General features: G+C 55.9%; 2 protein-coding genes across 16 annotated transcripts in view; one reads left to right on the plus strand and one right to left on the minus strand.

Annotated features, from left to right (window-relative positions):
* TANGO2 (transport and golgi organization 2 homolog) overlaps positions 1–13023 on the minus strand; it is a 36351-nt gene extending 23328 nt beyond the window's left edge. Inside the window, exons 1-3 of one of the 8 annotated variants that reach the window (XM_042962073.1) lie at positions 12641–12942; positions 12138–12189; positions 801–897 (exon numbers count right to left, since the gene is read on the minus strand). In XM_042962073.1, coding sequence (XP_042818007.1) covers positions 801–897; positions 12138–12153 — 113 coding nt within the window. In that variant the 5' untranslated portion in view covers positions 12154–12189; positions 12641–12942. Of the gene's footprint in view, positions 1–800; positions 898–2412; positions 3919–12137; positions 12270–12547; positions 12612–12640; positions 12943–12990 lie in introns of those variants that run through there. The other 7 variants (XM_042962072.1, XM_042962074.1, XM_042962071.1 and 4 more) reach the window with 7 other exon arrangements.
* Positions 13024–13155: 132 nt separating this feature from the next.
* The window catches only part of ARVCF (ARVCF delta catenin family member), a 53786-nt gene continuing 39285 nt past the window's right edge, over positions 13156–27656 (plus strand). For 6 of the 8 annotated variants that reach the window (XM_042962915.1, XM_042962912.1, XM_042962913.1 and 3 more), the window contains exons 1-3: positions 13156–13679; positions 14299–14337; positions 23120–23173. The gene's annotated coding sequence lies outside the window, so the exon portion shown is untranslated. Of the gene's footprint in view, positions 13680–14298; positions 14338–17476; positions 17670–23119; positions 23174–27656 lie in introns of those variants that run through there. The other 2 variants (XM_042962907.1, XM_042962908.1) reach the window with 2 other exon arrangements.

Consider the following 27656-nt stretch of genomic DNA (forward strand, 5'->3'; position numbering starts at 1 on the left):
GAAGGAAACACTGGACACTCTTCATTCCCCAGCCCCTGGCCTGGAATGAGTTTCATTAAGCACAGTTAGGCAGCATGGTGTCTGTGTAATTCTGCATGGTGACTCAAATCTGAGAAGTTAGTCAAAATCGTTCAAATAATTCCTGGTACAGATTTTAAAACAATGAACACTTCCCAGGCAATTGTACTAGTGATCAGTTTCGAATGTCACTTTTGGCTGTGGGCTACCTCTCAGCCTCAGCCTGGATAAACTTGGATGGATTCCCACTGGGGTGACCTGGGAGATGGAGGGGCACCATCCAGAGCCCAGGGTCATGGGGAGGAGCAGGGAGAACTGGATCACGTCTCACCCCTCTCTGGCCTCAGTTCCCCACCTCCTCTGCTGGTCCCCCAGCTTCCCCACCCCCCCCCCCCATCCTCATTCTCCAGCTCAGGACTGACAGACCCTACGTGTTAGCACCAGCACCCACACTTCCCACTGGCAACACAGACCAGCCAGTCCAAACTGGGCTCTTAGTCATCATCATGCCAGCTCTGTTGCCCCTGGTGCCCCTACAGAGACCACAGAACTGCACTCCCACCTGGACCCCATTGCTCCTCTGTCCTGCCTGCACAGTGACTGTTAGCAAAGTCTCAGCACCTCTGCACGTCAGTTCAGAGCTCCTACCAGCAAGGGGTATTCTCTGCTGTGCCCCACACTGAGTGACCACTGTTGGACAGGACAGGCCCAGGCTGTAGAGCCAGTCCCTACACAGGCACTATGCCAAACAGAGGACAGAAGACACAGAGCAAGGGGGTTACCTGTAAGCATTTTTGGAAACAGGGCGAGGATCAAACTTAAAGAAGATGATGCACATGGGTCCCTGAGAGCAGCTTTGTTCACACGGGGCCACACAGTCTGCGAAAAAAGGAAAAAAAAATGCATTGAGTAAATGGCAGACAACAGAACACTGCCCCCTCCCGAACCTGCAATGCTCCCTGGCCCAGAACAGAACCACCTCTGTGATATCCCTGACCCTCACCGACATGGCAGAACCACGTGCCAGACACTGTGACACTCACCAGCACTACATAACCATCTCCTTAAATGTTCACACATATCAGCACAGGCCAGACTGTCCCCTGATGCCTACAATGCTCACTGGCCCTTGACACACCACAGGAGAGTGGCCATGGCAGCAAGAACAAGAACCACGTGGGGGGGGGGGTGGTGAGGTGGGGGCAGCAGGTGGGTACCCTCCCACACCACACCTGAGTGGCTTTGTGGTTTGCTCCATGCCCACCACCCAGATTGATCCATCCTAGCCCCTGGAAATGGCACCAATTCCAGCCCCCCAGCCCCTCAAGGCAGGGCTGTATCATATCTAACCGGCCTGGGGATGCTCTGCAGCAGTGACCACAGCAGGCCCTCAGCACATGCCCTCATGACAGCACATACAGAGCCAGGGGACCCAGAGGACCCAGAGGACCCTGCACACCCATGCAAGCAGGTGCAGACAAGAGGCAAAGCACATGTGCTAGTGATATGGACATGCATCCAGGTGCTGGGGAGTGGGGACTCAGTGCATACCTTTGCACACACAGGCCCTGTGCCTGGGGACCTCTAGGACCAGCAGGTCTTTTCCCAAACGAAGTTGAGAACAGAGATGAGATCCTGAGGCCACTGACCTGGGATGAGGTGACTTTGAGGGTCTCTAGTCCTGTATGTGTGCATGAGCCAGGGCACCACTCCAGGGCACAGCCAGCTCCTACAGCCATGAAATGGATAGCAAAGAGGCTGCATAGATGCCCTGACCAAAAAGATGCCCCCAAAAGAACCTCACGGGCAAGTATGTGCATGTATGTGAGGTCTGAAGGTCTGTGCACATGTGTAAGTATAAGGACATGTCTGTGTATGTGTGCACATGTGTGCTTCTGCACGTCTGCATGTGTGTGTGTGACTGTGTGCATGTGTGTGTCTAGAGGAGGCAACTGAGCTCCAAGCACGTTAGCCTGGGGTGCCCTAGGATTGGGGAGGGTCTGTGCAGTAGCCTGTCCCCCAAGAGTATTAAGCACACAGTGCCTACCAGAGCAAGGTCTGGGCTCTGCCCTGGGTGGGAGAGGGATCACATCTGTAAAGAAGGTCTATGAGTTGGCCCCCAGCTCATAGAGAAGGTAGAATGAGATGCCCAGACACTGCCCATCCTCGCTCCAGGTTTCAACATAAACCATCAACACTCTGCCTCTCCTGCCCCTCTGCCCCCAAGCCTTGGAGCAGCCACACAGGGGAGGGGACCAGCCTGCTATGAGGGGCACTGGCACAGTCCACCCCCCAGGCATGGGAGCAGCAGGAGTAGGCCAAGGATGGCTCCAGCTCACTGCCCCAAGCTAGGGTCCCTTCCATCCATACACAACAGTTCCAAGAGAAGCCTACCCCAGCCGTGGGGGTGGGTAGGAACTGAAGAGAGCTTAGAGCCCCTCTCTGATGCCAGTGCAATTGCTCCCAGTTCTTGGGTCTGTGAAGTAAAACATTTTGTTTCAGGACTCACAGAAGGAAGTTCCCACCACAACAATCCTGCCATCGAAGCTGTGGCAGTACCCAAGAGTGGGAGGGTGGGTGGACAGGCGGCAAGGGAGCTGGTGACAGAACACAGAAGAGCCAAGGAGGGGCCAAAGCCTGAGGCTGGCACTATGGACACAACCACAGCTCAGAGCCACCTGTAGGTCTTCGTGTGGATGACACCATGTCCCTACCTCTCCATTCATTTCTGCTTACTGGTCTGGCAGGGATGGGAAGTGAGGGGAGGGAGTCAGGGAGAAAGGATCCACTCTGCTAGCCACCACTGGCTCCCACAGGCCCTCGAGGGACCCCCACAACTCAGCCCCAAGTTCCTCCCTGTCCCCAAAGGTACGGACATTGGTGATACCTCAGGGGAACAATCCCTATCTTCAGCAAAGCCCTTGGCTGTGCAGGTGAGACGTCACCATGGTGACCAGTGCCACTGCAGAAGTGCAGGATGCTGGGAGATGAACAGCTATGTGAGATGGGCTGCTGGCCACTGGCCCCCACAGGACAGAGCCAAAGGCAGTGCCTGATGTGGAAGAGGGCCCCGAGTTGACAGGAGCAGGCTGGGTTCCCACCCCTGGGTGCCCTGGTAGTGCCCACTAGGGCCATCATCGTAGGGTCACCTGATATCAATACTGGTGGGCAGGCTGTTGGGACTGACCCTTGTAGCAAAAACAACTCAAAATGCTTAAAACAATATGCAAAAATCTTAAAAGCAGCCAAGAACTAACAAAGTCATGCAGGATTTAGGCAATATCTCAGAGAAGATGAAGACCCAGAGAGGAAAGAAAGCAGAGTACCCTGGCTATGATTCCTGTCCTGAGGCACTGGTCCATCTGGGCAAACCGGACTCTGGTGACCATGGAGCTAAGTGAGACCAAAGACAAGGCCCAGGGCTGCCCCAAGATGGGAATGAAGTAGGAAACCCACCCCCTCCCTCCACCCCGTCAGGGTGAAGCTGGGCCTCTGAAAGGCAATGCTCCTAGGGTAAGGATGGACTATATCCACAGCCACCCCAAGGGGCCACAGGGACAGCACACAGAAGGGGAGAGAATCCCTGAGAAGCCACATGAGCACAGCCAGTCCGCACTGGGGGTCCAGGGATCCTCATGCCAAGACTTGGTTTGAGTGGCTCCTGCACGGGTAAGTGCCCTCAGGCACCTGGCAAGCCAAAGTTCTCATCTTCATGCTAAACCTCCAAGAAGGCTCACAAATCATTTCAAGGACAAAGAGAAGGACAGTCAGAAAGAACCACATAATGAAACAAAGCACCATAAGAGCCAGCAAAAAGTGATCCCCACATGTCTAGTAAACCAACCATGCTCTGACTGCAGAAAAAGCTTGAGAATATGTGCAGCAAAAGTACATGAGACAGAGTAAATCAGGAGGTTCACAAAGCACTGGAGAGGACTTTGAGAAATCAGAAGCTATAGTAACCATGAATTAAAACTCAGCAATGGGGGCACCCGGGTGGCTCAGTCGGTTAAGTGCCTAACTCTTGACTTTGGCTCAGGGCATGATCTCACCATTTGTGAGTTTAAGCCCCTCATCGGGCTCTGTGCTGACAGCGCAGAGCCTGCTTGGGATTCTCTCTCTCCCTCTTTCTGCCCCTCCCCTGTGCGCTCTCTGTCTCTCTCTCTCTGTCTCTCTCTCTCTCTCTGTCTCTCTCTCTCTCTCAAAATAAATAAACTTAAAAAAAAAAAAAACCCCACCTCAGCGGTGGGTTCTAAATTAGCAGATTAGACACAGCTAATGAGACAGACCAACTTGTCCAGAACGCAGTACAGGGAGGTAGGAAGCATGTGGCACCTCCTGGGGACCTAAGTGTCCCACCTGCCACATGGCTGTAGCCCAGCACCGAAGACGTAGGCCTTCTCACCCCCAGGGAGCTGGTCTCTCCCACAAACGAGAATTCTCCAGGTGAGGAGGCCAACTGGCACTGTCTATGGCAACCAGACCAACCATGGTCAGTGGGGGAAACCCTGCCAGCCCATCACTTCTGAAATCCCACCTACCCGAAGCCCCGAGACAGAGGGCTGTTCTGAAGGCTGCTCCCCCAGGGACATGCTGCCCCACCAGGGACATGCAGCTCTGGGTTGTCAGAAGAGGTCATCATGTCTTGGCCTGCTGTGCACCTCTCTGGGCTGTGTGCCCAGTTACTGAGCAAGGCCATTGGCCGGGAGCAGCTCTGGCTACTGAAGCTCACAAGCCAGAAGCAGAGCCCTCCAACTTGGCTGTAGGACCTCACCATCCTAGCCAGCCTGTGTGGGTGGCAGACCAGCCCTCCAGACAGTGGTAGTGGGGAGGGCTCTGCGGTTGGAGGAAAGGCCACTGATGAGTCTCCAGGCAGCCTGGCGCCAGAGTTGTGGGCACAAAGCCCAGGGCTGCGGCCTCGATGAAGACGTGGTCATTGGGAGGGAAGGACCAGAGGAAAGCCAGCCCCTGGGGAGGGGACCATCAGGAACTGCCTTTCTCTCCAATCCCTCACCCCCCACTCAAGCCAGGCCCGCTGCCCACCGGCCCCACCCCTTCGCGGCTTCACTTCCCACCATGCCAGCACCCTCCTTCACCTGGGCAGGTCCCATGGGTGCAAGGCCCTTTTCCCAGCATGCCCCCACCCAGGCCCTGATGAAATGCTACCTGACACTCTGTTTGTTGGGCCACCTTCAGGGCTGACTTTCCGGGCTCCCAGAGCAAGCTCTGGAGACAGCCACCACGGGCTGAACACAGGATAGGCGGGAGGCTGGAACCGCCAACAGTGGCAAACAGTATCCTGCCCCCGTTGCTGTATGCCTGCCTGCCTGGCAACTTGGGACACTAAGAAAACACTGCTCTCCACTTTCCACAGTTCTGAGGCTGGCACCGTGGGAAAGGGAGGGGGAACGGCTTCAATAGACCCCACCATGCCAGGTGGGGCTGGGGCTCATCCATGCTAGGTGGCTTCTCTGCTTGTTTTGGGGAGCTTACCCTCAAAGGACACCAGAGCTGGTAAAATGTGTAAGGGAGGGTGGTGTCCTGGGCAGAAGCATGCCTGGGCTCAATGACATCCTCACCCCACTGGTCCCCACCTCTATGAGGCATGCAAGCCCAAGACTTCATGGAGTATCTGGATGCCCATGGAAGCCCATAAGCCAAGGCTCACCCCAGAGAGCCAGGGCCAGCCCACAGCTGGAGGAAGAGACAGGCAGGAGGGTGCTGAGGGGGTCCGATTAGGAGCCTTGCCCATGTGCCTTGGTAACGGGGTAGCCATCTGATGCTGTACTCAGAGGGAAGGAGCAGGCACATGTGGGGTGCTGGAATCAAGTGGGCCTCCTGACCCTGCACATGTTCCCAGGAAGGCCTCCAGAAGGCCAGACACCCCCAGCACCGCACATCTTCACTGCCCTGGCACATCCATAACCCCCTCCACCCAGCCACATCACAGAAATGCTCAGAAACCGGCATGCCCACTGCAGTGGCCCTGGTGGCCTCACCATTCTCCCAGTGGTCGACCCACCCCAGGACCTGAGAAGCCCCTGGGAAAGCTAGTGATCGGTGACAAAAAAAGTCACCATGTCCACACACGGTCCCACTGGGGCTGCTGTCTCACTCAAGGGTACAGCCGGGCCTCAGAGCTGCCCACAGGGATGGAAGATCCCAGACAGTGGCCCAGGCCGTGCAGGGGAAGCCACATGAGCAATGGGGCTAGAGAGTGAAGCTTGTCAGGTGGCCAACTGTCCTGACAAGTGTCCAAGATACCTGCATGGCACAGTGGCTGGCGGGGGTGGGAACAAATCACTTCATGCTAATTGTGTGCACTGGAAGAGACACTTACTATGGCCTGGACTGTTCGGTAAAGAAAACCACGGGGCTGGGCCCCACTAGCGAGGAGGTGGCATCAGCAGTCAGTTGCTCAAGCTCCATGCCTCTGGAGCATCCTCACCACGGGTTCCTAGCGACGCCACATTCCACAGCTCACACAGACTCTCCTCACTGCACACAGCAACCAGGCAATCTTTGTCATAACCAAGATTTCACATAAAAATCTGTGAGCATGGCCAAGACAACTCTGTTGTACAAAACTACCCAGGACTTTTCTGGCATTAAATAGGGCTCAGCATAAAGTCCTGCAGCAAACAGAAAGGCTGCAGCTCTGGAAGTACGTTCTCTGATGCCATCCGACAAAGGCCCCCAGCCCAGGGACTGTGACTCAGGCCAAGCAGGTGCATGAGGCTGTACTGGGAGCAGCACACCCACCGCCCGCCTCACACCTACCCATTCAGCCTCGGCCTCCTGCTGTGTCCTTGGCATGCCTAGAAACAGCCCTGTGGAAGGAAGCACCATGTCCCCTGGGGTGACAGCCTGAGGGTGCACCTCTGCCCCGTCTTCCACCGGGAGCCTGGGCGGATCCAAGGTAAGCACCTGTGCAGCACAGGCCTGCGCTCCCTGCACACCCCTGGAGCCCCTCAGCACACCTGAGCCCCAGCCTGAAGGACCTACGAGGTGTGAGGCAAAAGCAAGAAGTTTACTTCAAACCAAAGCCAAGGGCTTCCCCTTTCTCTCTGAAAAACCTAGAGGAAGTCTTCCCAGGTCATAACTCCTGCTTTCCTCTGCCCTAACCACTTGAGAATTCTGCAAAACCGGAAGAATGGGTCATGAGTTCGGCACCAGTTATTCTTAGCACACGGTGCTGGCTGCAAAGCACGGAAGCTTTCCAGGCACTCCCAGCCCATCTGCTGATAAGGCTTTCGAGAGTTCTCTGCATGCTCCATTCTGCCTGCTCACCCGCTGCCTCTGAAACCTGCCTTCTCCAGCTGAGGCCTCCTTCTTCCTCCCCTGCCTCCCAGAGAAACCAACAGCACTATCCTAATGGCCAAGTTCAGCCAGGTAAACTCCCTCTTTCAGAAGAACCAGGCTCCTCAGTTGAGTCAAGCCCGAAACCTCACTCCACGTGGCATCTAACAAGAGCGTGACAAGAAAACAACTCAAGCAGGCAGGCAGATAGCCTGGCCAAAGATGGGCCAGGGCCACATGCCAAGAGATGTAGTGACGGCTGCAATGGCTCAGGTGAGGGCTATGTGGGGACAAGGCCTGGCACCTGGACTGACCAATGGTGAAGATCTATTTCCCTGGCCAGGGAGGGCAGGTCAGCAACCTCATGGAGGCTCACTGGGAGAGTAGGCAAGAGGGGCCTAGGGCCACACTGATAGGACCTCACTGTCACTGCCAGCCCAGACGGGGAAGGACCTGGCAGGGGGATGGGACAGACCTCAGTACTGCTGGGTCGCCCATCTCCCTCTTATGTATTCCTGATGCCACACAGCCGCCGGCCCCACACTGCCTGGGGGCTAATGGGCAGCACACACTGACTGTGCCAGCCACTCACCCCACACCGACCAGCATCCTCTCCTCCAGTGTTTGCACCAAGGCTTGCTCCCTTCCCTTCCTCCTGTCCCACCTGTCCTCCTACATCTGCTGCCCTCTCATCCATCCCCAGCCCAAGGCTCCATGCCCCCTGCAGCCACAACCAGCAGCTCCCATGGACCAGCGGAGTCTATGATTGTGGTTTCCACAGCCAGGTTACCCAGGAGCACACTCTCATCTGGAAAGTTTCCAAGCATACACATTCTACAAGAGCCCCGTATCTGGTCAGCTATATGCTTCCAGATCTTTCTCAGCAAAGTATGGGTATGCGTTGTGGGGTTACCCTGACGTCCTGTCTTCCTGCTGACTGGCCGTGCACACCTGTCCTCACTGAGGGGCAATGACCCCCAGCCTGCTAGCTGCTGCACAGCTTTCCCAGGGGACACGTGCCTTCACTCTACCTCTTGGCTCTGCCCGGTGTTTTGGTCCCATCAAGTTTCTACCCCCTGCAGAATGCCACAGGGGAGCCGTGTGCACATGCTCTGCAAATGGGTTGAAGAGGGTACAGAGACCCAGGAGGCAGAATGGCCAGTGAGAGGATGATGCTCTTAGGTGAGCCCAACTCCCTCCAAATATCCGGCACAGGTACCATCTGCTGTGCAAGAGGAGTGTCCTGACCAGCACCACAACCTGCCATGGCAGCCCTCCTCAGGGTGGCAGGAAACACCCTCACCATGGTTTCACTGGCAAATCCCAGGGGTTGTGCATCTTACAGCCACCTACACGCCTTTGTCCACAAATCACCAATTTGGGTACAGGATCCTGGGCTTTTATTGCGCAATCTGTAGTGAGGTACATGTGGTGTGGGCAGGCTCACAACCTGTCTGCTCCAGGAGCTGCAAATATTTTCTTCCCGTACTGCCCTGCCTCGTAGCCTTGCCTGTGGCACTGCCTATCGGAAACTGTGTTACTTTACCACAAGTTTTCCCACTCCTACTACAGAGCAGCAACCCTCCCTGTCCCCAAGTTAGAGCCCATTTCCCTGGGCTTCCTTGTATGGTTGTATTTTGGCTTAGTTCTCAGGTCAGCCTGTGGTCTGCTCTGGTGGGTACTGTGCGGTACGGACCCCCTTGCCTCCCAGCTACTGGGCGTCCATTCGGTCCATGCTGGGCTTCCTACCTCAGCCATACCCAGACACCCAGTCCCAGGTCTCTGCAGGGCCCTGTCATTCATGAAGCCTCTCAGCTTTGGCACATGCTCTGGTATCTGTCTGGAGGACAAGTCTCCCTCTTGGCTAGTCACTGAATTTTCTAAAACTCTAACAAATTGTGCTGGGCCATGCCCCACCCCTGCTTACCACACCTGGCACTGTGCGTGTGCCAGTGTCCAGGAAATGACACAAGCGAGCCCCATGGCAGACAGCACACTGCTCAGCACTTGTACAGAAACCAGAAATAAGCAAGACTCATCCATTAGGACAGAAGTCAGGGCAGGGCCACCTGGTCTGGGGGACAAGAGGGGACACAGGGGACATTGGGGTACTGGCATAGCTTCTTGACATGGATGCTAATGGTATGGCTGGGCCCACTGTACAACCCATGGAGGTGCTCATTTAAAGCATATGCACTCTTACAGGCAGGCTGGCGTGGGGAGGAATTCCGGAAAGGCTGAAGAAGAGGCTGTTTGTTTATGAGAGACTGGGCAAGAGTGGACCCAGCCCTGGCTCAAACCCTTCAAAGCAGGACCCATTGCAGCTGAGCTGCTGTGAGTTCCGCATGACACACAACCCACATGAGCAGAGAGCAAAGCCACACCTGACAACCGGGGTGCCAGAGGAGGGGAGCCTAAGCCCTCCGTGGGATCACTTTCCTTTGTCAATTAAAAAAGCCAACAGGGGGGCGCCTGGGTGGCTCAGTCGGTTGGGCGTCAGACTTCGGCTCAGGTCATGATCTCGCGGTCCGTGAGTTCGAGCCCCGCGTCGGGCTCTGTGCTGACAGCTAGGAGCCTGGAGTCTGTTTCGGATTCTGTGTCTCCCTCTCTCTGACCCTCCCCCGTTCATGCTCTGTCTCTCTCTGTCTCAAAAATAAATAAACGTTAAAAAAAAAAAAATTAAAAAAAAAAAAAAAAGGCCAACAGGCCTCTGGACGACATGCTAGGCCAGAATGCAGCAAAGGATGACAGGAATGCACATGAATGAATGGGAAGGTATTCTGGCCTCAACAGAGCCGAGGGGGCCTAGACACTCGTTAAACTGAGGCTTCCGATTCACATCACATCAGTCTCCTACCAGGCTGGCTGCACACGTTAAGGCTTTGCACAGAGGTTACCTGGACCCAAGAATCTGCAGCCCCATTTCACTCTGCCAAGCACTTTACACGTTTTGGGATAATTTTTAAGGCTAGACAGCCTGACTTTTTCTTTAGAGCATGCAGAGGACAGGGGCCCTCCGGCTTCACACGGCAGGGCTGAGGAGCCAGACACCTCATCCTCGCCCCATGCGGCCCAGGCTATCACTGTGGCAGCCCCCAGGGCCAGAGCTGGAAAGCATCCACTGCTCTTTTCGCATGATGCGTAATGTCTTCCCAGCATCTGCCAGCAGAGGAGGTAAACACACATGGGAACACAGTGTTGCTGTTCTGGGGGCCTTGGCTGAGAAAGCCCTGACGTCTGTAAATATTCTGAGCAGCGGCCCACTGCAACATGCCCCCCCCCCGCCCCGCCGCCGCCAGCACGCCAGCCCAGCTCAGCTCAGCAACTGAGACTCTACAATCTATGCTTTGTCGTTCTGGTTGAGTGGCATTTCACCGTGACAAATTTTCCACAGGGATACTCTCTCCTAAGATCTCCACGATGCTTAGGGAGCACTAATTCAACCCCACACCAAGTGTCACTGTCCCTGCATTTCAAAGGAGTGACACACATGAGGGGAACAATGAATATTACAGAAAGCCCTGGACACAGGACAGCCCCTGTACCTTAACCCTTCCTGGCTTCCCCACAAGCCAGGGGCCAGCCCAGCCTCACAGTGGCCCCACTGCCCCCATGCTTAATAAAGGACAAAGGAGTATTCCCACCAACCCCTCAAAAGATCAAAAGAGGGTGAAAGCAAGCACTTAAAATTAGTGTGGTCCTGAAATCTTTCACAGATGTACCCTGAGTGTCGGTAGCCACCAAGAGATGGTGGACGGCTTTTTTTACTTTTAAGTATATATATATCATTTTTGCAAATCTAAAAAAGAAAAGTTGAGAGAGATTAAAAAAAAAAAAAAGGCTGCACTGATAACCTGGAAAGGCAGCTCAGTGTCCTGAGGCAACCTTGTTTTCATGGAATCCATCACCCAACCCCCATGGTCTGGACCAACAGATTCCATGGTGCTGTCCTCACGAACAGACATGTCACCAAAGGATGGACTCAGTTCTCACACATCTGGTGTGTCAATGACAAGTGTGGCACCACTTCTAAAAGCCCTTCCAGCCTCTCTGCCATAGGCCATTTAACTCCAGACATACTCTGGAGGCCCCTCACTTCTCCACAGAAATCCTCAGAAATAGCAGGCTGAGAAATAGCCTCCACGGGCAGGCACCAAGGATGCCTTCAGAGAGCTTGCCCTCTGGTGCAGAAGCCAGACACAAGAACGAGACCCCAAGACATTGCACAATTACATCCACAGTGAAACATAACTAAAAGCCCACAAAATGAGGTCACAAAAGAAGCATAGGGCAGTAACAACAGCTCAGGGACTGGGCAGCCAGGGCAGAGCTGATGGCCAGTTTCCTTCATTCAGGGAAGGCTGTTGTCACCACATATCCAAGCAGGCAGTGGCAGCAACCCAGTCAGAGTGGCCTGCAGTCTGTGGACACATCAGTATCATGAAGTCACAGGAATGGGGCTAATGATCAAAGGCCAGATAAGGGGGGGGGGGGGCGCACCAGGGTAGCCCACCCACCACACAGGAGCACTATGATCCTGGAGAGGAGGGGACAGAGGCTCTACTGCGTCCTCCTGCCTCCAGGCCACCAGACAGGTCACCCAAAGCAGGCAGGATCCTGAGACAGTGGCCCAGGTGGAACAGAGGCACTGGAACCTGGCCCTGGCTCTGCGTGACCTTGGAAACACCATCTGCCCTTCAGCCTGAGTTTTCTTCGCTGTGGACAGCATCCAATCAATGAAGATTTGCCCAAAAAAGTTGCCCAGAGGATTAACAAGCAAGTTTGAGAAAGCATTCCAAAGTGCTACCAGCTGTAGGCACCTCTTATAGCTGTCATCACATCACATCTGCCTCACGGAAGAAAGCTCTGAGCCTAAACAGCAGCAGCAAAACAGCAGTCAGCAGGTCAGGAGCAGGACGCCAGGCCAGGCCTGAGCCCAGCATGTGATATCCCTGCTGGAGGAAAAGGGCTGAGGCTCAGGGATTGGTCCAAGGGCAGAAGACTCTGTCTAAAGCTGTGGCCCAGGGGTAGGCCATGAAGCACCTGACACGCTGCAGTCAGGGAAGGGGGTCTGAAAGCCCAGCACCAGGGCTAGCCCCTGCCCTGGGTGCAGCCCTGCCCAGCCCCCACCCCCGAAGCCCTGGGAGATGGTCTGACCAACTCCTCCACCCCAGAAAAGGCGTGTCCAAGCGCAGGGATGACCCAGCACTTGCTGCCTATTCAGACATACATCAGCTGTCACCTGGCTGCCCCGCAGCAGGCCACATGGAGGTGGCACCGTGACTCAGGGCTTCAGAGCTGTCTGAGGGCGTAGCCCACCCACCCTGCAGCGACCACGCAGCGACCACGCAGCTCCCAGCCCAGCCAGTCTCTGCTTCCCTGCAGCGAGACCGGCCCTGCCTTGCCAGTGGACCCGGCTTCCCATTCTGGCGGGGATCACTAGAAACGCCTTCCAGTAACGCATGGGGCGCTTCCTCCGGCTCGGTTTAGTCTCTCAGGACCCGGCGTTGGATTTCCATTCCACGCCTCGGGAAGGGGAAACAGGCAGGGCGGGGAGGTGAGGCCCCGCCCCTCTCCTCCCTACCGGCGCCCCCGGAGCCCCGCGCCCCCGATCCCGGGCCGGCCCTGCAGGGAGCAGAGTCCGCAGGCCCGGGCCGCCAGCCACGCACTCACCGCCTCCGCCGCCACAGACTTCCGGGTGCCGCGCCCGCGCGCCGCCGCCGCTGCCCAGGCCCCGCCCCCCCGCCCTCTGAGCGCCCGCCATTGGGCTGCGCCGTTAGGGGCGGGGCGACATAACGCGACCCGGACCACCGTTGGCTGCGCGCGCTGTCGTTCGGGGTCTGCAGCCCTCCCGGCGCCCCGCCCCCAGGGCTGCGCCAAGCCTCCCGGCTGCGTGGGCGTGTGGTGGCCTCGGGGCTCCCGCGGCTTTCCCAGCCTTCCGGGCGCCCCAGCTTGGAGGACGCCCTCAGGAGGTCGCGCCACTTGCAGCGGCCCGAGAGCATGCCTTCGGGGGCCCATTAGGGACGCGGCCTGAGCTCCAGGGGCCGTAGGTCACCTACCTACCTGGCGGCCTTCGCTGGAAGCTATAGGAGGATGCCCACTTCCGGACCCATCCCTCAGGCGGGTTCGTGGCTCTGGACCTGGCCATCCCTCCCTTTTCTTTATGGCCCTCAGTTTTGTCCAGCCTCTGCCACTCTGGCCTTTGGCCTCCCTCCCTACTGCAATCCCTTCCACACTCAGGACAAACCCTGGACCAGGCTCTCCGGACCCACCCAGCCACCGTGGTCTCTGAGCCCACCCGGAGGCCGATCTACAGGTCCAGGCCCCAGGATGAAGAGTTGGCCCACCCTGAGCTGTAATGGGTGAGCAAGTGAGCAAGAGGTGGGAAGGGGCACTGACTGGGGGCCCTCGCAACAGGACAGAGGCATTCACTGGACTCTCTGCCTTCTTTGACCTCTGGGCTGTGTCTGGAGCCTGAGTGTGGGGCGGGGGGAGTGGAGAGTGAGAGGCCCAGGGACCAGGGCCTACTCCAAAGTGGGCGCTCAGCAAACTATGACAAGGATGACAGTTACATTAAGGATAATAATGGACACCTGGCTGGCTCAGTCAGTGGAGCATGCAACACTTGACCTCGGGATTGTACCTTTGAGCCCCATGATGGGTGTAGAGATTACTAAATAAAATCTTTTGGGGCACCTGGGTGGCTCAGTCAGTTGAGCGCCAGACTCTTGATTTCGGCTCAGGTCATGACCTCACAGTTTCATGAGTTCGAGCTCAGCCTAGGGCTCTGCACTGACAGGGCTGAGCCTGCTTGGGATTCTCACTCTCTCTCTGCCCCTCCCCCACTCGCGCTGTCTCTGTTTCTCTCAAAATAAGCAAACTTTAAAAAAATAAAGTAAAATCTTTTTTTAAAAAAAGGATAATAACAATGTGCTACACCCAGGGTCTCAATCCACAGCTGTCATTCCCCCTTTTTTACAGATGCAAACACTGAAGATCGGTGCAGTTACCTCACTTAAGGTAAAAAAAAAAAAAAAAAAAAAAAAAAAAAAAAAAAGATGGCAAGTGTCATTGGCTGGATTAGCTTCCCAGTCCTGTGTGAAGACCTACTGTACTGACCCTGACTCAGAGCACTGATGCCCTGTGGAAAACTGGGGTTTAGAGAAGGAAAGGGCCTGGCTGGTGATCAGCAAAAGCAAGAATTGAACCCAAACCTGTCTGACACACCGAAAGGCCCATTCCAGCCCAACTCTCTGGCCATCTTTTCTGTGTTCCTCCTGGAACCCAACAGAAGCCCTTTACAGCCCTTTACTGAGGACTCCAGACGTCCAAAGGCTCATGGCCAGCAGGCAGCAAACCCAGCCTGATGCATGGTCCTCCTTCCCACCATCCAGCAGGAGAATCCTTCTGGGCTGGTGCCAGTCATTTCCCTCAAGGCAGCCAGACCTTGCAGCCCACCCAAGAGATGGTAGTGTTAGACAAGCAAGACTTGGGGCTTAGGCACATGTGACCATGCCCGGGGATACAGGGCAGCAGCTGCAGACTGGTCTTTCCTAAACACTGGACCACATACCTCAGAGGAGTGGGACACAGAATGGTGCCTTCCCATTGCCAGAAAAAGGGGATGTGGTCATGCGTGGGTTGTACAGAGGTTCAAATCCTGGTCTGCCACGGAAGCATATGGCTCTGGGCCAGCCCCACCTCCAGCTACACTCTCCCCATCTAGATGGAGCCATGGCAGGCACTCTGATATTCTTTGTCACCACTGACTCCAGTCTGGACAACATTTGGTGCCAGGGAGCAGATAAGACCAGATAAGATGGGTTGGGGTTGGAAGCTGAACCCTGGGGTCTCAGGACTGGAAAGAGTTCACTGCCACCCCACCTCAGGTGACACACATCCTTAGATGGGGAGCTCACTACCTTGTTTGGTCACCCTTTCAGTCTCTGAACATTTGTCACTGTTGAGAAGTTCTTCCTGACCTCCAGCTGAAACCTTTTTCCCTCTATAGCTTTCCTCACATGTCCCAGGGATGTCCCTACGTAGATGCCCACCAGCTGGGTGGAGAGGTTGGGAGAGAGGGAGGAGACTGGGTTACTGGTCCCTGTGGCAGTGGTCAAGCACTTGGGGCTATCTATCCTGCTTTTGGACTGTTACTGACCCCTACTTGCAGCCTGGGTCATGGTGGGCCCACTGCCAGAGAGTAGCCTTGAGTCCTCTTGGCACTGACACTGTCTACTCTGCTCCCCTGTATATGGCTGGTAATCCAGCTTGGGGTACAGAATCCTGCCTGGAGTGGGAGGCAGGGAGGCAGTCCTCACTTAGGCCAGTTTTGGAGCACAATTCTCCCCTTTGCTCTCTCAAAGGCCTGTCCAGCCCCTCCTGCACCATCAGCAAGTGTGTGGGAAAGGGATGGTGCTGGACTACAAGCTCACTATGAGAATAGAGCTCCAGGAGGACCAGGGTCCAATGCCCCCGGGGAGCTTTGTAGGACAGCTGGACTAGTGAAATCCACTCCTAATGGAAGGAAGAGAACCCCCAAGCCCACAAAGGAGCTGGGTCAGAATGTCATCAGTGGTGCAGCTCCATAAGATAAGAGCTATCTTGCTCTTAGGGCCCCCTGTGTTCCAGAGAAGGACACTTCATTCTACCTGCTCAGAGCCACAAGCAACATCAGTATGCCAGAGTGTCAAATGTCTCTCACCTCAAGCGTCAACTTCAATTGATTGGTTGTGGCTGCCTGGCTCTAAAAGGCTGTTAGGGTGGATTTACTGTGTGTGCCAGGTACCACAGGAGGGACCCAATGTTGGTACCAGTGGTGAGTTCTGGCCCTACATCACTTCACTTTCTTTCTTCTGATCAAGCAACTATTGGGTGAACACTCTGGCTTCCTGATGTGGGTGGATAAGACATACATGTCTCGTCTCCCCATTAGCACTGTCATGGGCCTGTGACTCCCTGGGTGGACGTGGGGAATACGGTGGGCTGAAAATCTGGTGATTTCCAGGTGTGACCAGGGCTGGAAAGGCTTAGAACTAAGCATGCACCAGAGTCACTGGCCAAGGGGCCATCATATCATGAACTTCCTGAAATAACCCCAATGGGCAGCAACCCCATTGGTTCCTCCTCACACCATAAAGTTAAGAGGAGCTGGCCAAGGATTATGGTCCCATTTGTTGTTATATGTGTGCCTCGTGTCACTGCAGGGAACAGGTGGCTGCTATCTGGCAGAAAAAAAATGCACCTTGTGCTAAACTCTACTCAGGTGGCTGTACCCCACAGTGTTCCTCCAAGACCCCAAGTAGGGTGGAGAAAATGGGACACCAGGAAGTGTTGGGGGGGGCGAGGGGGGTATAACTCCTCCCCACCCCCAGGCCCTGAGCTGTGATTGATGGAGGAGGTTAGGGAGGGCACTCCTGTGGCAGTCCTGCAGGGTGGGCTGAGTCAAAGTGTCCGTAGATTCAGACCTGGTGGAGGAAAACCTCTGGTTCACCGAAAGGCCCTTTCTGCCTCAGAAACACGGCTTCCATCCTGCCTCGCTGAGCCAAGTTCAGACCCGTATCTCTGCTCTGAGAACCCATAGGCCCTAGAGTGTGACGGACTAGATTTGAGCCAGGTGACCTAAAGCAAGTGAGAATTCTGAGCTTCAATTTCCCATCTGTAAAATGGGAAGTCAGTGGAACTCTCTCGCGCGCGGCTTGCGTGAAGAATACCATCAGATATTGAGGGAAGGGCGCGGCGCGCTGCTCCCGGCGAACAGCAGGGGCCGGAGAAAGGACCCTAGCGAACTAGGAACGGTTCCGGCGAGACTGGAAACCGAGAAAGGAGCACGGGGTCTGCCAATCCCCGCTCGGGGCGGACGGCACGGGGACATCCTGGAAGGCGGCCGAGAGTGGGCGGCCCCGAGGATCCCGCGGCCGCCGCAGCGGTCCCGGCAGGTGCCCGGGCCTCGGCCCCTCCACGAAGGGGACGGTCGTGGCTGGGACGGACACCCCGGGAGCCCAATGGCAAGCCGGCGTCTCCCAGCGCCCGTCCAATTGACGCCGGTTGCCGGGCCGCGCTGGGTCTCCCGACCAATCGGAAAATTCGCGTTCGGAGGGGGCGGGGCGGAGGGTCGCGTCGCTGGCCAAACCCGCTTTGCGCACGGGCCGCGCGAGGGGTGGGAAGGGCTGGCCCTGGGGCTGCACGCTGGGCCCAGGAGGGGTCCGCCCCTGCACCCGTCCAAGTTGAGCCCCCGCGGACCGCTAACCGCGCCTCGCCCTGGGGACGTCGCGCCCCGTGAGCCGAGAGACCTGGGGACGCCCGTCTGGGGGCGGGGGCCACGCTGCGGGGCCGCCCACGCCGCGCTCCAGGTAGGCTCGGGCCGGGGGGGGCGGGGTCCGGAGGTTGGGGCCCGGATTGGGACGAGGCCAGAGGTCCGGGACGGGTTCGCAACTGCGGTCTAGCAGGGGCTGGGTCGAGATGGGGTCCTGGGCCGGGAATCGACGTCTGGCCGGGCATAGCTGCCGGGGTAGAAGCCGGGCCCCGCCCCACCTGCACCTTGCCGGCGCTGCGGTGCGCGAAACCCTGAACTACGGGGGGCGGGTCCCTTTGTGCACGGTCTCGGGGCCCTGCCGACTGGGCCAGGGCATCCCGCACCGCGCGTCCCCGTGGAGACTCGGCCGGAACCCGCAGCCTTTACTGCCCTGCGCGACGCCGGGTGCCTTGCGGCTGGGGTCCCGTAGCCACGGAAACTTTACAGCGGTCAGAGGGACGGCGGGGCCGGAGGAACTTTCCCGGGGCGGCGCGCCACCGGAACGCGCGAGGGCACGGCGGGGCCAAGGGGATGTCCCCGCTCCCGGTGTTCCCGCCGCCTAGAGGACGAGGGAGGGGATGCCACCCGGGGTTCCTGCCTGGTGCCCTGAACGGGGACCGCCCCGACCGGGGATCCCCCGTTCCTGACACCCCTGAGTCCCCTCTGTGGGATACCGGGCCCGTGGCAGAGGTGCGTCCTCCCCACCTGGGGTGGTACTCAGCCTAGGTTTGCCAAGGTGTTCCCCCAGGGAAGGCAGCCTCATATCCCGAGCCTTACCATTTTAATCTTTAATTAAACGTTGGGTACTTACAACGTGTCACCGTTTCTAACCTATGCGTAGCGTTATCACTGAAAACATTGCTCAGGGACTTTGTTTTCCCTTTAGACCCAATCATGTTTAGAAACATGGAAAAGTATCACCCCAACAGGGTTTCATCCTTTGGGCTAGGCTCTTCATTGTAACCTCAGGTGATTACCCACCTCTCACACCCCTTCCTGTTGTCACTTGCATCACTGTGCAGGGCACACACCAAGTCAGGATTTATAAGCCCAGGGGCTTGGGCAACTAACTAAGGCTTAGAGGGCAATCTCCTCCCATGAAGACATGCAGCAAAGGTAGACTGACAGCCTCCATCCCCTCCCTCTGCCCCGACCACTAGAGATGTGGGCCACCACCAGAGGTCTGCTGGTCCAGAGCAAGTCCTGCCTGTCCTGTGCTCACTGTATCTCTGGACTTGGGACAGTTCTGGACACAGGAGACAGTCAGAGCCTCTAGGCAGTATACTGGGCCCATGGCCAGTAGTTCCTGAGCAGGTGATCCAGTCCTTGAGTCTCGCCATAGCAAGTGGGGCTGTGAATCAAGAATGCATGCTTTCCAGGGCACCTGGGTGGCTCAGTCGGCCAGACGTCAGACTTCGGCTCAGGTCATGATCTCATTGCTCATGGGTTCGAGCCCCGCGTCGGGCTCTCTGCTGACAGCTCGGAGCCTGGAGCATGCTTCAGATTCTGTGTCTCCCCCTCTCTCTGCCCCTCCCGTGCCCGTGCTCTGTCTCTCTCTGTCTCTCAATAATGAATAAATGTTAAAAAAAAAAAATGCATGCTTTCCTCCAGCCTTGCCCTGTCCCACCCACAGTGCCATGTCTGTCCCCTGCTTCCTCAAGTCTATGGTCCATTAGCACCCAGCACGGGGTTGGGCACAGAGCACTCACTATGCTCAGGTGTCTGGTGCTGGCCTAGGAAGGTCACAGCCAAGCCAGCCCTGCCCTGATCTTCTTTATAGTCTTTTCTACAGACGCAAATACTTGCTGACCAAGACCCTCCCAGATAAACTGGGCTAGTCCTCAGACCTGCTAAGTTAGCTCCCCACCATGCCATATTGGGGTTGCATAGCACCCCCTCCAGAGGTGGCCCCTCAGGTCTCTTCCCAGTTCCAGAGGTCTCTGCATCTCTGAGGCTCTGTAAAGGCAGGACTGTACTTCCATCCCTATTTATGCTGCATAAGGATTCAAGGTAGATGTACTGCACTCTCTTCTCCTCAGGGGCCAGGCCTGAGGGGCATGAGCAGTAGGATCCTGCACCTTCCAGAGGAGCCAAGAGTTACACACAGCTGGGAAGCAAGGGCACTAGGCATGCTAGAGCTCTAGCCAGTCCCTAGCATCTTCCCTGTGACCTGGCCTAGCCTCAGCAGTGGGAGGGAGTGGGGGTCAAGCTTGTCCTGGAGGCAAGCCCTGAGGACTGCCAGGGGGGCCAAAAGGGGTTCTGGGAACTTCTCAGTGGCGGCTCAAGTCAGGGGAAGGCATCTGTTTTATTGACATCAGCCTCCATCAAGACCATGATGCTGTTTTGGGCTGCTCAGCAGAAGACCCAGAATCAGGGAATAAACAGAGGGAACATGGGGTCAGGGATCCCATATTGGGCTTTCCTGACGGGGACAGCTGCACATCTCAGCTTATTTCACAGGTCAGGCCCTGAGCTGATGGACACCCATTTCATTCATCCACATCTTTCCCTCCTCCTTTCCCCTACTGTGTGTCAGGCACAGGCCCTTCCCACTGCTTCAGTGGATCCTGAAGAGCCAACAGCCTCTAGCAAAGCCACAACTAGCTGAATACGGCCACCAGAGGGCACCAGGGACCACCATGGCAGGCAAGACTGGCTCCACCCAGCCTCCCTCTGTGCTGGGACCCCTCCCTGAGGCACCTGGTAGGGCCAGAGCTCTGCTTTCTCCAGTCTGCCTGTCCAGGGTACAAGCTGGAGAGGAGCAAGGATCCCTGGGGTGAGGCCCCTCAGTAACCACCAGAGAGCCCCTCATCACCTTTGGTGCAGGCAAGAGGAGATGCAGGGACTGAATGGGGCTTGGGCAAGGACAACGATAGGCCCTGAGTGAGGCCTTCTTCAGGCCTGTGCCCCAAGGGCCTCCTTAGCTGACCCTGCCACCACCCAGGTGAGGATTCTGAGCCAGCCAGTCAGGATGAGGCTGCACTTCTTCTGTTCATTTGTGAAAGAAGGTGCAACAGAAGTGGGTGCCTTTTCACATTGTATCCAAAGTGGCCAGGGGCCTGGAAGAGCACATTGGGATTTCTCATGGTGGAGGAGGGCATGAGGCTTGAGTGCAGAGCAGGTTCCTAGGCAGACCTGCCTGACCCCCCACGCGGGTTCCTCAGCACCTGCCACAGCCCTGAGTTGCCTGCCCCGCCCACCCAGCCTGGGCCCTGTCTCTCCTCTGGATTCCATTTGTGCTCATGGAGCTGCCTCATGCTACGGACACACGACAAGTCCATGGCTTTGCAGGACTGGCTGCTTGGCAGCCCCTTGTGTCCTGGGCTCTTGCCCCCACCTGAGATGCAGCAGACCTTCCCAAGACTGGGGGCAGACTGGACAGATTTCCGGGGCACCCAGTGTGAGGAGGCCCATGGCAAAATGAGGCCCAGGTTACTATAGGCAGATGGAACTGCTCCATTTCTCAGGACCCTCCCCATTTGAGGATGGAGCCCGATAAGGGGCAGGTTTGGTGGCCCCCTCAGCCCCCAGGCTCCCTTGTTCAGGTGTCCTTGGCCAGATGAGTGACCCCAAAGCCTGCAAGTCAGCCCTGAGAGGGCTCTAAGAAAGGATTCTCAAGACAGGTACCCCCTGCGCTCTCATCACAAATCCCGTCACTGATTCTATTTTCGTATGTCACGTATGTCCACTCCCTCAGGGCTCTGCCCTGCCCCCACCTATGTAGTGTCCTGTGACAGGGGCACCCCAGGGACCTGGGGCCTTCCAAAGCTGCCACCACTTTACATCCTCCAGACCCTCCCATTCCCCCTACCCTCCTGCAGGAAACCTTTAGTGCCCTCCCCCCAACAGCAGCCCTGCAAATGCCCTCCCCTACCCCCCACTGGTGTCTAATACTGGCTCTCCTCTGTATTTATGGAGCTCTGAGCCTGGCCAGAGCCCCACGGGAGGGAACATGTTCTTCTTGTAGAAGACAAATATCCCCAGCTGATGTGGGGGTGCAGGGAGTAGGAAGACTTGAGTTCAAATCCTGGACCCAGTTTCCCCATCTGTAAAATGGGGTGTTGGGCCAATCCAGGGCACTTGGCAAGAGTAAGATGAGGCACTTGGCAGCACCTCGTGAAGCTTTGCACAAGGCCAGCACTGAACAAGAGGCCAGGCCGGCAGTTATCAGGACTAAGGAAGGCATGTGGTGCTCTGTGGGACAAAACCTATATAAACATTTAAACCAAAAACAGAAGTGTCCCAGAAATGTCACACTCCAAGCAAAGCTGCTCCCTGAGCCTCGGACCTCAGGGTAGGAACAGTAGCTCCTCTGCTGCAGGCAGGGCAGATGCAGCAGGGGGGCAGGCTCCCTCCCAGATTGCCCTTTCAGGCACACACAAGAGTGAGTGTGCACGGATATAGGCGTATGTGCAAACATGCCTGGCTCCCTGGCTCAGGCCACCGTTCTTTCCTGCCTCTGAACCCATGCATCCTGTTCCTCCATTGATCCCACTGTGACTCAGAACCCCTCCTCATGATGAAGGGGCTGCTGTGAGGCAGGGATACCCACTCTCAGGGCCCCCAAATAGGCCATGTCCACAAGAGGAAATTAGAGGCTCGGAACAATCTGGAAAACACTGTAGAGCCCAGGGGAGAGAGCTTCTATCACCCCTGACCCCCCAGGGATGACTTTCTCAGACCTCCGCTCCTCTCTGTGCCACCCTGGTTTTGGTTTTTGGTTTTTGTTTTAAAGATTTGGGTTTTGTTTTAAAACCCTACAATCAGCGTAGGGCTCAAACTCAGCAACTCCAAGATTAAGAGTTGCACGCTCTACCGACTGAGCCAGCCAGGTGCCCCTCCACCCTGTTTTTTCATTTTTATAACACACTCTCTGGCATCGTCCCCAGGCCTAGATACAATGACAGGGAATGTGTCTCCTGAGTCATGGGATGAGACAGAAAGCCCATGGGGCTACAGCTCCTGCATGTGAGGTACTCCTAGCTATAGCTCTGGCCCCTGGGTCCTGGGATCTTGAAGTTAGGCTGCCTTTCTCACAGGGACACGAGTTCTGGGCTGGCCCCAAGGAGCATCAGGAGAGGCAGGTGGCCTGCTACACAGGGCAGGAGTGGGGTCCAGGTGGGGAGAGCAGGACTAGGCGGGTGTTGGGTTCGACTCGGTAGGGCCAGTGAGATCCTGATGCAGAAGTTCTCCTTGCTGTGCTGTTTATCACAAGACACACCCAGCTTTCTGGAATGGGGAAGACGTTATTATCATTCTAGAGCTGAACAATCAGTGTTGAAGGAACTAGTGAACAGCATTAGAAATATTTACAAGGGACTGTGGTAGCGGTAGTCCAGGTGAGTGGGGATAAGAGAATGTGCACGAACGTGTGGGTACACATCAGGAGCGCCACAGGATGACCTCGGGGTCAGGGATGACAGTGCCCCCACCAGGGGTCTGGCTTCATCTAGAAAGGACTTAGCCCAACAGGTTGGCTTCACAAGGTATCCTCTGGTTTTCCTGCAGGATCTGGAGACATCAGGATGGATGTTGGGACATGCTAATTTCCCCTCCAGATAGGTAAGCAACCAAGGCTTGGCCTGGGGACATCCCCCTCTTTGCATAGGACAGCAGAGTGTCCTAGTGGGCCTGTCAGGTGTGGTTGACTGAGGGATGGACTATGACCCGGGGTGGTGTATTCTTCTGGTCAGCCTCACCTGGGTGGGCACAGCCCCAATGCTAGACAGGGGTGGGCATGGGGGCCTCCCAATGCTTGGACTCATGGATGCCCTGAGTGTGGTCAGCAGTCACCAGGTTGATATCTGGCTCGAGGGGTGAGCCTGCAGTGGGGTGGACCAACCAGGACATTGGCTGGATCTGATCCTCACTTACCTTGACTTGGATGCCCGCTATAACCATGTCTGGTATCGGCATAGCCCACCAAGCTTGGCTCTTAACTCAGGTGGTCCCTGCTGCCCAGGGGAGACTAGAGCTACCAGCTGGGGACAGGCCATCACGTGCTGGCCCGTGTCCTTGGATGTTTTCTGTGTTTGTGGGTTCATCTGGTAGTCACTCCTCCAGCAAGACTAGGGTATGGTGCTTGGGAAGTATGGCAGAGTTGGGAGGCTGTGTGGTCCCTGTGTCCCCCAGGTCCCTCTGAATGGTGGGAAGATATGTCCTGTTCGAACCCTGGTCTTTCAGGGTTTGCTGTGGTGGCTGTATTTACAGAGACGCCTCATAAAAATGCCTCTGGTCACTCTTGTTCTGCCAGTATGGGTGCCCCGTCCCCAGCCTGGGCATCTGCTCCTGCCCCACTGGGTGATGTCTCTATGGGAGGCTTGGCCAACCCAGTCCTGTGAATTCTCAGTGGTACTGTGTATCCAGCGGGGACGGCCTGGCCCAGCCAGTGACATACTCAAGTGGTGGGGAGAAGGCAGAGGCGACAAACTTGGGAGACCCCAGGCCTCTAGACACCTCAGTGTTCTATGCCAAGGGCTGTAGAACAGGGAGGGACAGGGCCCGGCTCCTTCTTCCTTGTTCCACATGACCGTGGGTGTGGGAAGCTGCCATTTGGTGGTGTACCACCTGGGCAGATCAAGTTCAGGCCAGGCATCTCAGTCGTGGGCTGTTGGGCCACATGGGGACCTCTGGATTGGGATGAAGAGGCCCAGGCTGCATCCTGGGCTCAGAACCTGGCATTGCTTGTGGCATGAGTGACATGGTTTCTAAGGGCAAGGTTGGCAGGGGGCTGGCCCCTGCCCCCCTTAACTCCTGGTAGGCCACCAGGCCTCAGGTCTGCAGACCAGCCAAACACCAAATGATAGCTCTGGTCACAGGGTCTCCCTTATCCTGCCTGCTGCTTTTGCCCGCTTTCCTAGCACTGCTTGCTTGTTTCCTGTCCCTGTGTATCCCTGCCACCTCCTCCTGGTCTTCTCCCAGTTTTTCTCTTGTCTTCTCTGTGCTTCTCTCTGCCTTTTCCTCTCTTTTGTTTCTGTCCTGCTCTTCTTGAATGTGGTGATTGATTATTCTTGTCTGCCATAGTAATTGATTATTCATGTCTGCCATGGGCACTGGAGGGATAGTAGTGGCGTTCATGCCATCTCTGCTCTGGGCTGAAACCATTTCACAAACTGGGAAGCAGAACCTGGGCGCTGGCTAGGAGCTCCCTGCTCTGTAGGCCCTGGGGTGCAGCCCTGCCCATATCAAAAGGGAGATAGGGATGGGGAGGCCTTGGGACTAAATTGGGACAGCAATCGATGGCAAGCACCCATCTATCTCCCATACTCACCTTCAGCCATTCAGCACCCCTGTGCTGAGCTCTATATCAGACACTGGGTTTTGTGACCACATCAGGCACAGACATGCCCCCAGCCTGGCTGAGGAGGCAGCTACAGAGAAAGTGACCACCTGTAGAATAGCCAGGTAGTGAAGAGAGTAGCAGGGCTCCCCGAGAAGGGGGAGCCAGAAGGCGGTAAGGGAGTGATGCTGATACCTGGGGTACATGGGTGCCCTCCATTGCAGCCATGCCAGCACCAATACCACCTCTGGGAAACCACCCCGAGCCTGGCCTTGCCCCTCAGTGGCCTTGTCATTGGCCTCCATGCAGCTGTGCTGAGCATGGCTGTGCTCCTGTGACCACCTGCCCCATGCTGGGTTTTTTTGGCGTTTCGATGTGTATCTCAGCCATTGATAGGAGTCTTTATTATTAAAGTATGAATTCATCCCTCATCTGTTGGCCTACTGCACATTCTTTCCCCATCTTTCAGTTTTTGTTTAGGACAGTTTTTCATCTTCAGAGATCTTTCATATTTTGTGGTGAAATCCATTGAATGTTTTCCCTTTTCAGTTATCCCATTGTCCTTCCTGAGCACCTAATGAGTTAAATACACCCTTATCTTACCCTGAGGTATTTCTAGTTTAACATTTTACACTCAAGATTTCATTCATCTAGAATTTATTTTGATAGAAACAGAAGGTGAGGATTTAACTTTGTTTTTCACTTGTATCTGAACCATTTCCTGACTAACATTTTCTGTCACTGGAAATTGGAAGCATCGTGTAATGTGTTCAGGTTTACGGTGTCTGTGGAAAGCTCCCAGCCCTTAGCCGACACCCACTGCCTAGTTAAAAATTAAGATCAGGCCAGAGCTTCCCCTCAATCAGTCTTTTGTCCTCAAAAGTCATGGTTATTCTGCATGTTTACCCTACATGTGTGTGTTGGAACCACTCTGTCAGGTCCCTCTCCCTGTGACTTCTGTGGGAGTCACCTTAACCTGGCACTCTTTGGAGACAGTTGGCCCTCCCTGTGTGTATCTGTGGCATGTCCTATGCTGGTCTCCCCATGGCTCGGAGCCTTTGCAAGAGAGCCTGTCCCTCCTCTGAGCACTCTTGTTTACTGAGAAGAGGTTCCCGCCCTCGTAGAGCCTTTGCTGGGCCCTTGTTGGTGTGGCTGGAGAGCCTGGTGCAGACCGGCTGCTGTCTCTCCTTTGTGACTCTCAGCCAGGCATCTGAGGGCCTTTGTGATTAGACTCATGGGTCATATCCAGGTGGGCAAGTCCCCAGGGGAGCCCCAAGCCCCTTCCCACTCCAGCAACCCATTCTTCTCAGGCAGGGCAGAAGGAAGAACATTCTATGTGGTGGGACTTGGGTTCAGACCCTGGCTCTGCTCACCCTATTGGCCTTGTGAAGAACTTGGCACAGCTGATGGTCTGCTGCAGTTATGGCATGAGCGCTGCACCAGCTTCTGGCTGTGCCATCCCTCGTACAGGGTGATTCACGGCTGGTGGTATGGTCAGTGCGGCAGGGCCAGACTACTGAGGCCTACATCGCCCAGGCCACCAGGCAAGATGGTGCTGTGCTGGCTCTCCTGGCCAGTCTCTGCAAGCCCACAGTAGCATTTACCCTGGCCCTGCATTTACCCAGCCCCCCAACCCCCAGCTTATCTCACTCATAGGAAGACTGCCCACTATCAGGTGGGGAGATAGAAGTACCCCACCCCCATGGCACATCTTGCCAGGTTGATGTTAGCAGTTGATGAGTTTGGTATTTTGAATATGCCTTTAGTTAAACTTTTTCTTTTCAAAATATTTTCACTCTCTGTGAAATCCTAATTAGGCCATTCATTCGTCTGAATGTACTTGCTGCTCTCTGCATTTTGCAAGATAATGAGGCTGCAGAGATGCTGCCATCCCTGTGCTCCCAGGGCCTTCACTTTTTGCCCTGGAGGGAGATGCTGGCACCCCCATGGGCCATTGCTGCCCATGGGATCTGAGCCACAGTGCCTAGGGGTGGGGGGCACCAAGTATATAGATGGGGAAAGTGAGGCCTGGGCCACTGAGGAGTCTGGGATGGTGTAGATGAAGGGGTCTCAGCCCCAGCAAGGCCCACCGTTCACAAAACAGCATCTCTCTTCACCTCCCACACCCCAGGCCCAAGATCAAGGCCAAGGGAGGTGCCTCCTGGATCCTGCTGGCTCCCTTGGGTGTGCCTGAAGGGCTGGGAGAGGCCACAAGACTGAATCACAGAAGCCAAATGACTATGGCACCAAAGTTCCCCATTTTGCTCCCTGCCCCCTCAGTGGGCACAGACTATCAGCCTCACCTGCCATCTGTCCAGGGTTAGTGGCAGGCTCATTGTCACCCAGGGTGGCAGGTGATCTGTCCAGAGTCCCAGGGTGGGCAGGCCATGGCTAGGACCACAACTGAGGCAGGGACTTGTGTGGGACCAAAACCATCTTCTCCTTTAGGCCTCCCAGCAAGGGGGTGGGGGATTATGATGGGGAAACTGAGGCTCAGCAAGCAGAGCTGGGCTTTGCTCCCAGGCCTGCTCCAGGCAAGCGCATCCTCCCCTTTCCAGTCTTCTTGGTGACAGTTCTCTGGCATTTGCCTATCTGTAGGGAGCTATTGGTTATAATGAGACTATCTCAGTATTTGTATTTGAAGAAATAATTCCAGACGTTTATTTGCCAAACCTTTGAAACAAGGGCATTGGTTAATTTTTAATTAAGCCTTTCTGCTTGCAGGCTCTTGTCTTTATGGGGCCAATACGTCCAGAGGTGTAGCGT

Source organism: Panthera tigris, chromosome D3, assembly GCF_018350195.1.
Source record: "Panthera tigris isolate Pti1 chromosome D3, P.tigris_Pti1_mat1.1, whole genome shotgun sequence".
NCBI lineage: Eukaryota > Metazoa > Chordata > Mammalia > Carnivora > Felidae > Panthera > Panthera tigris.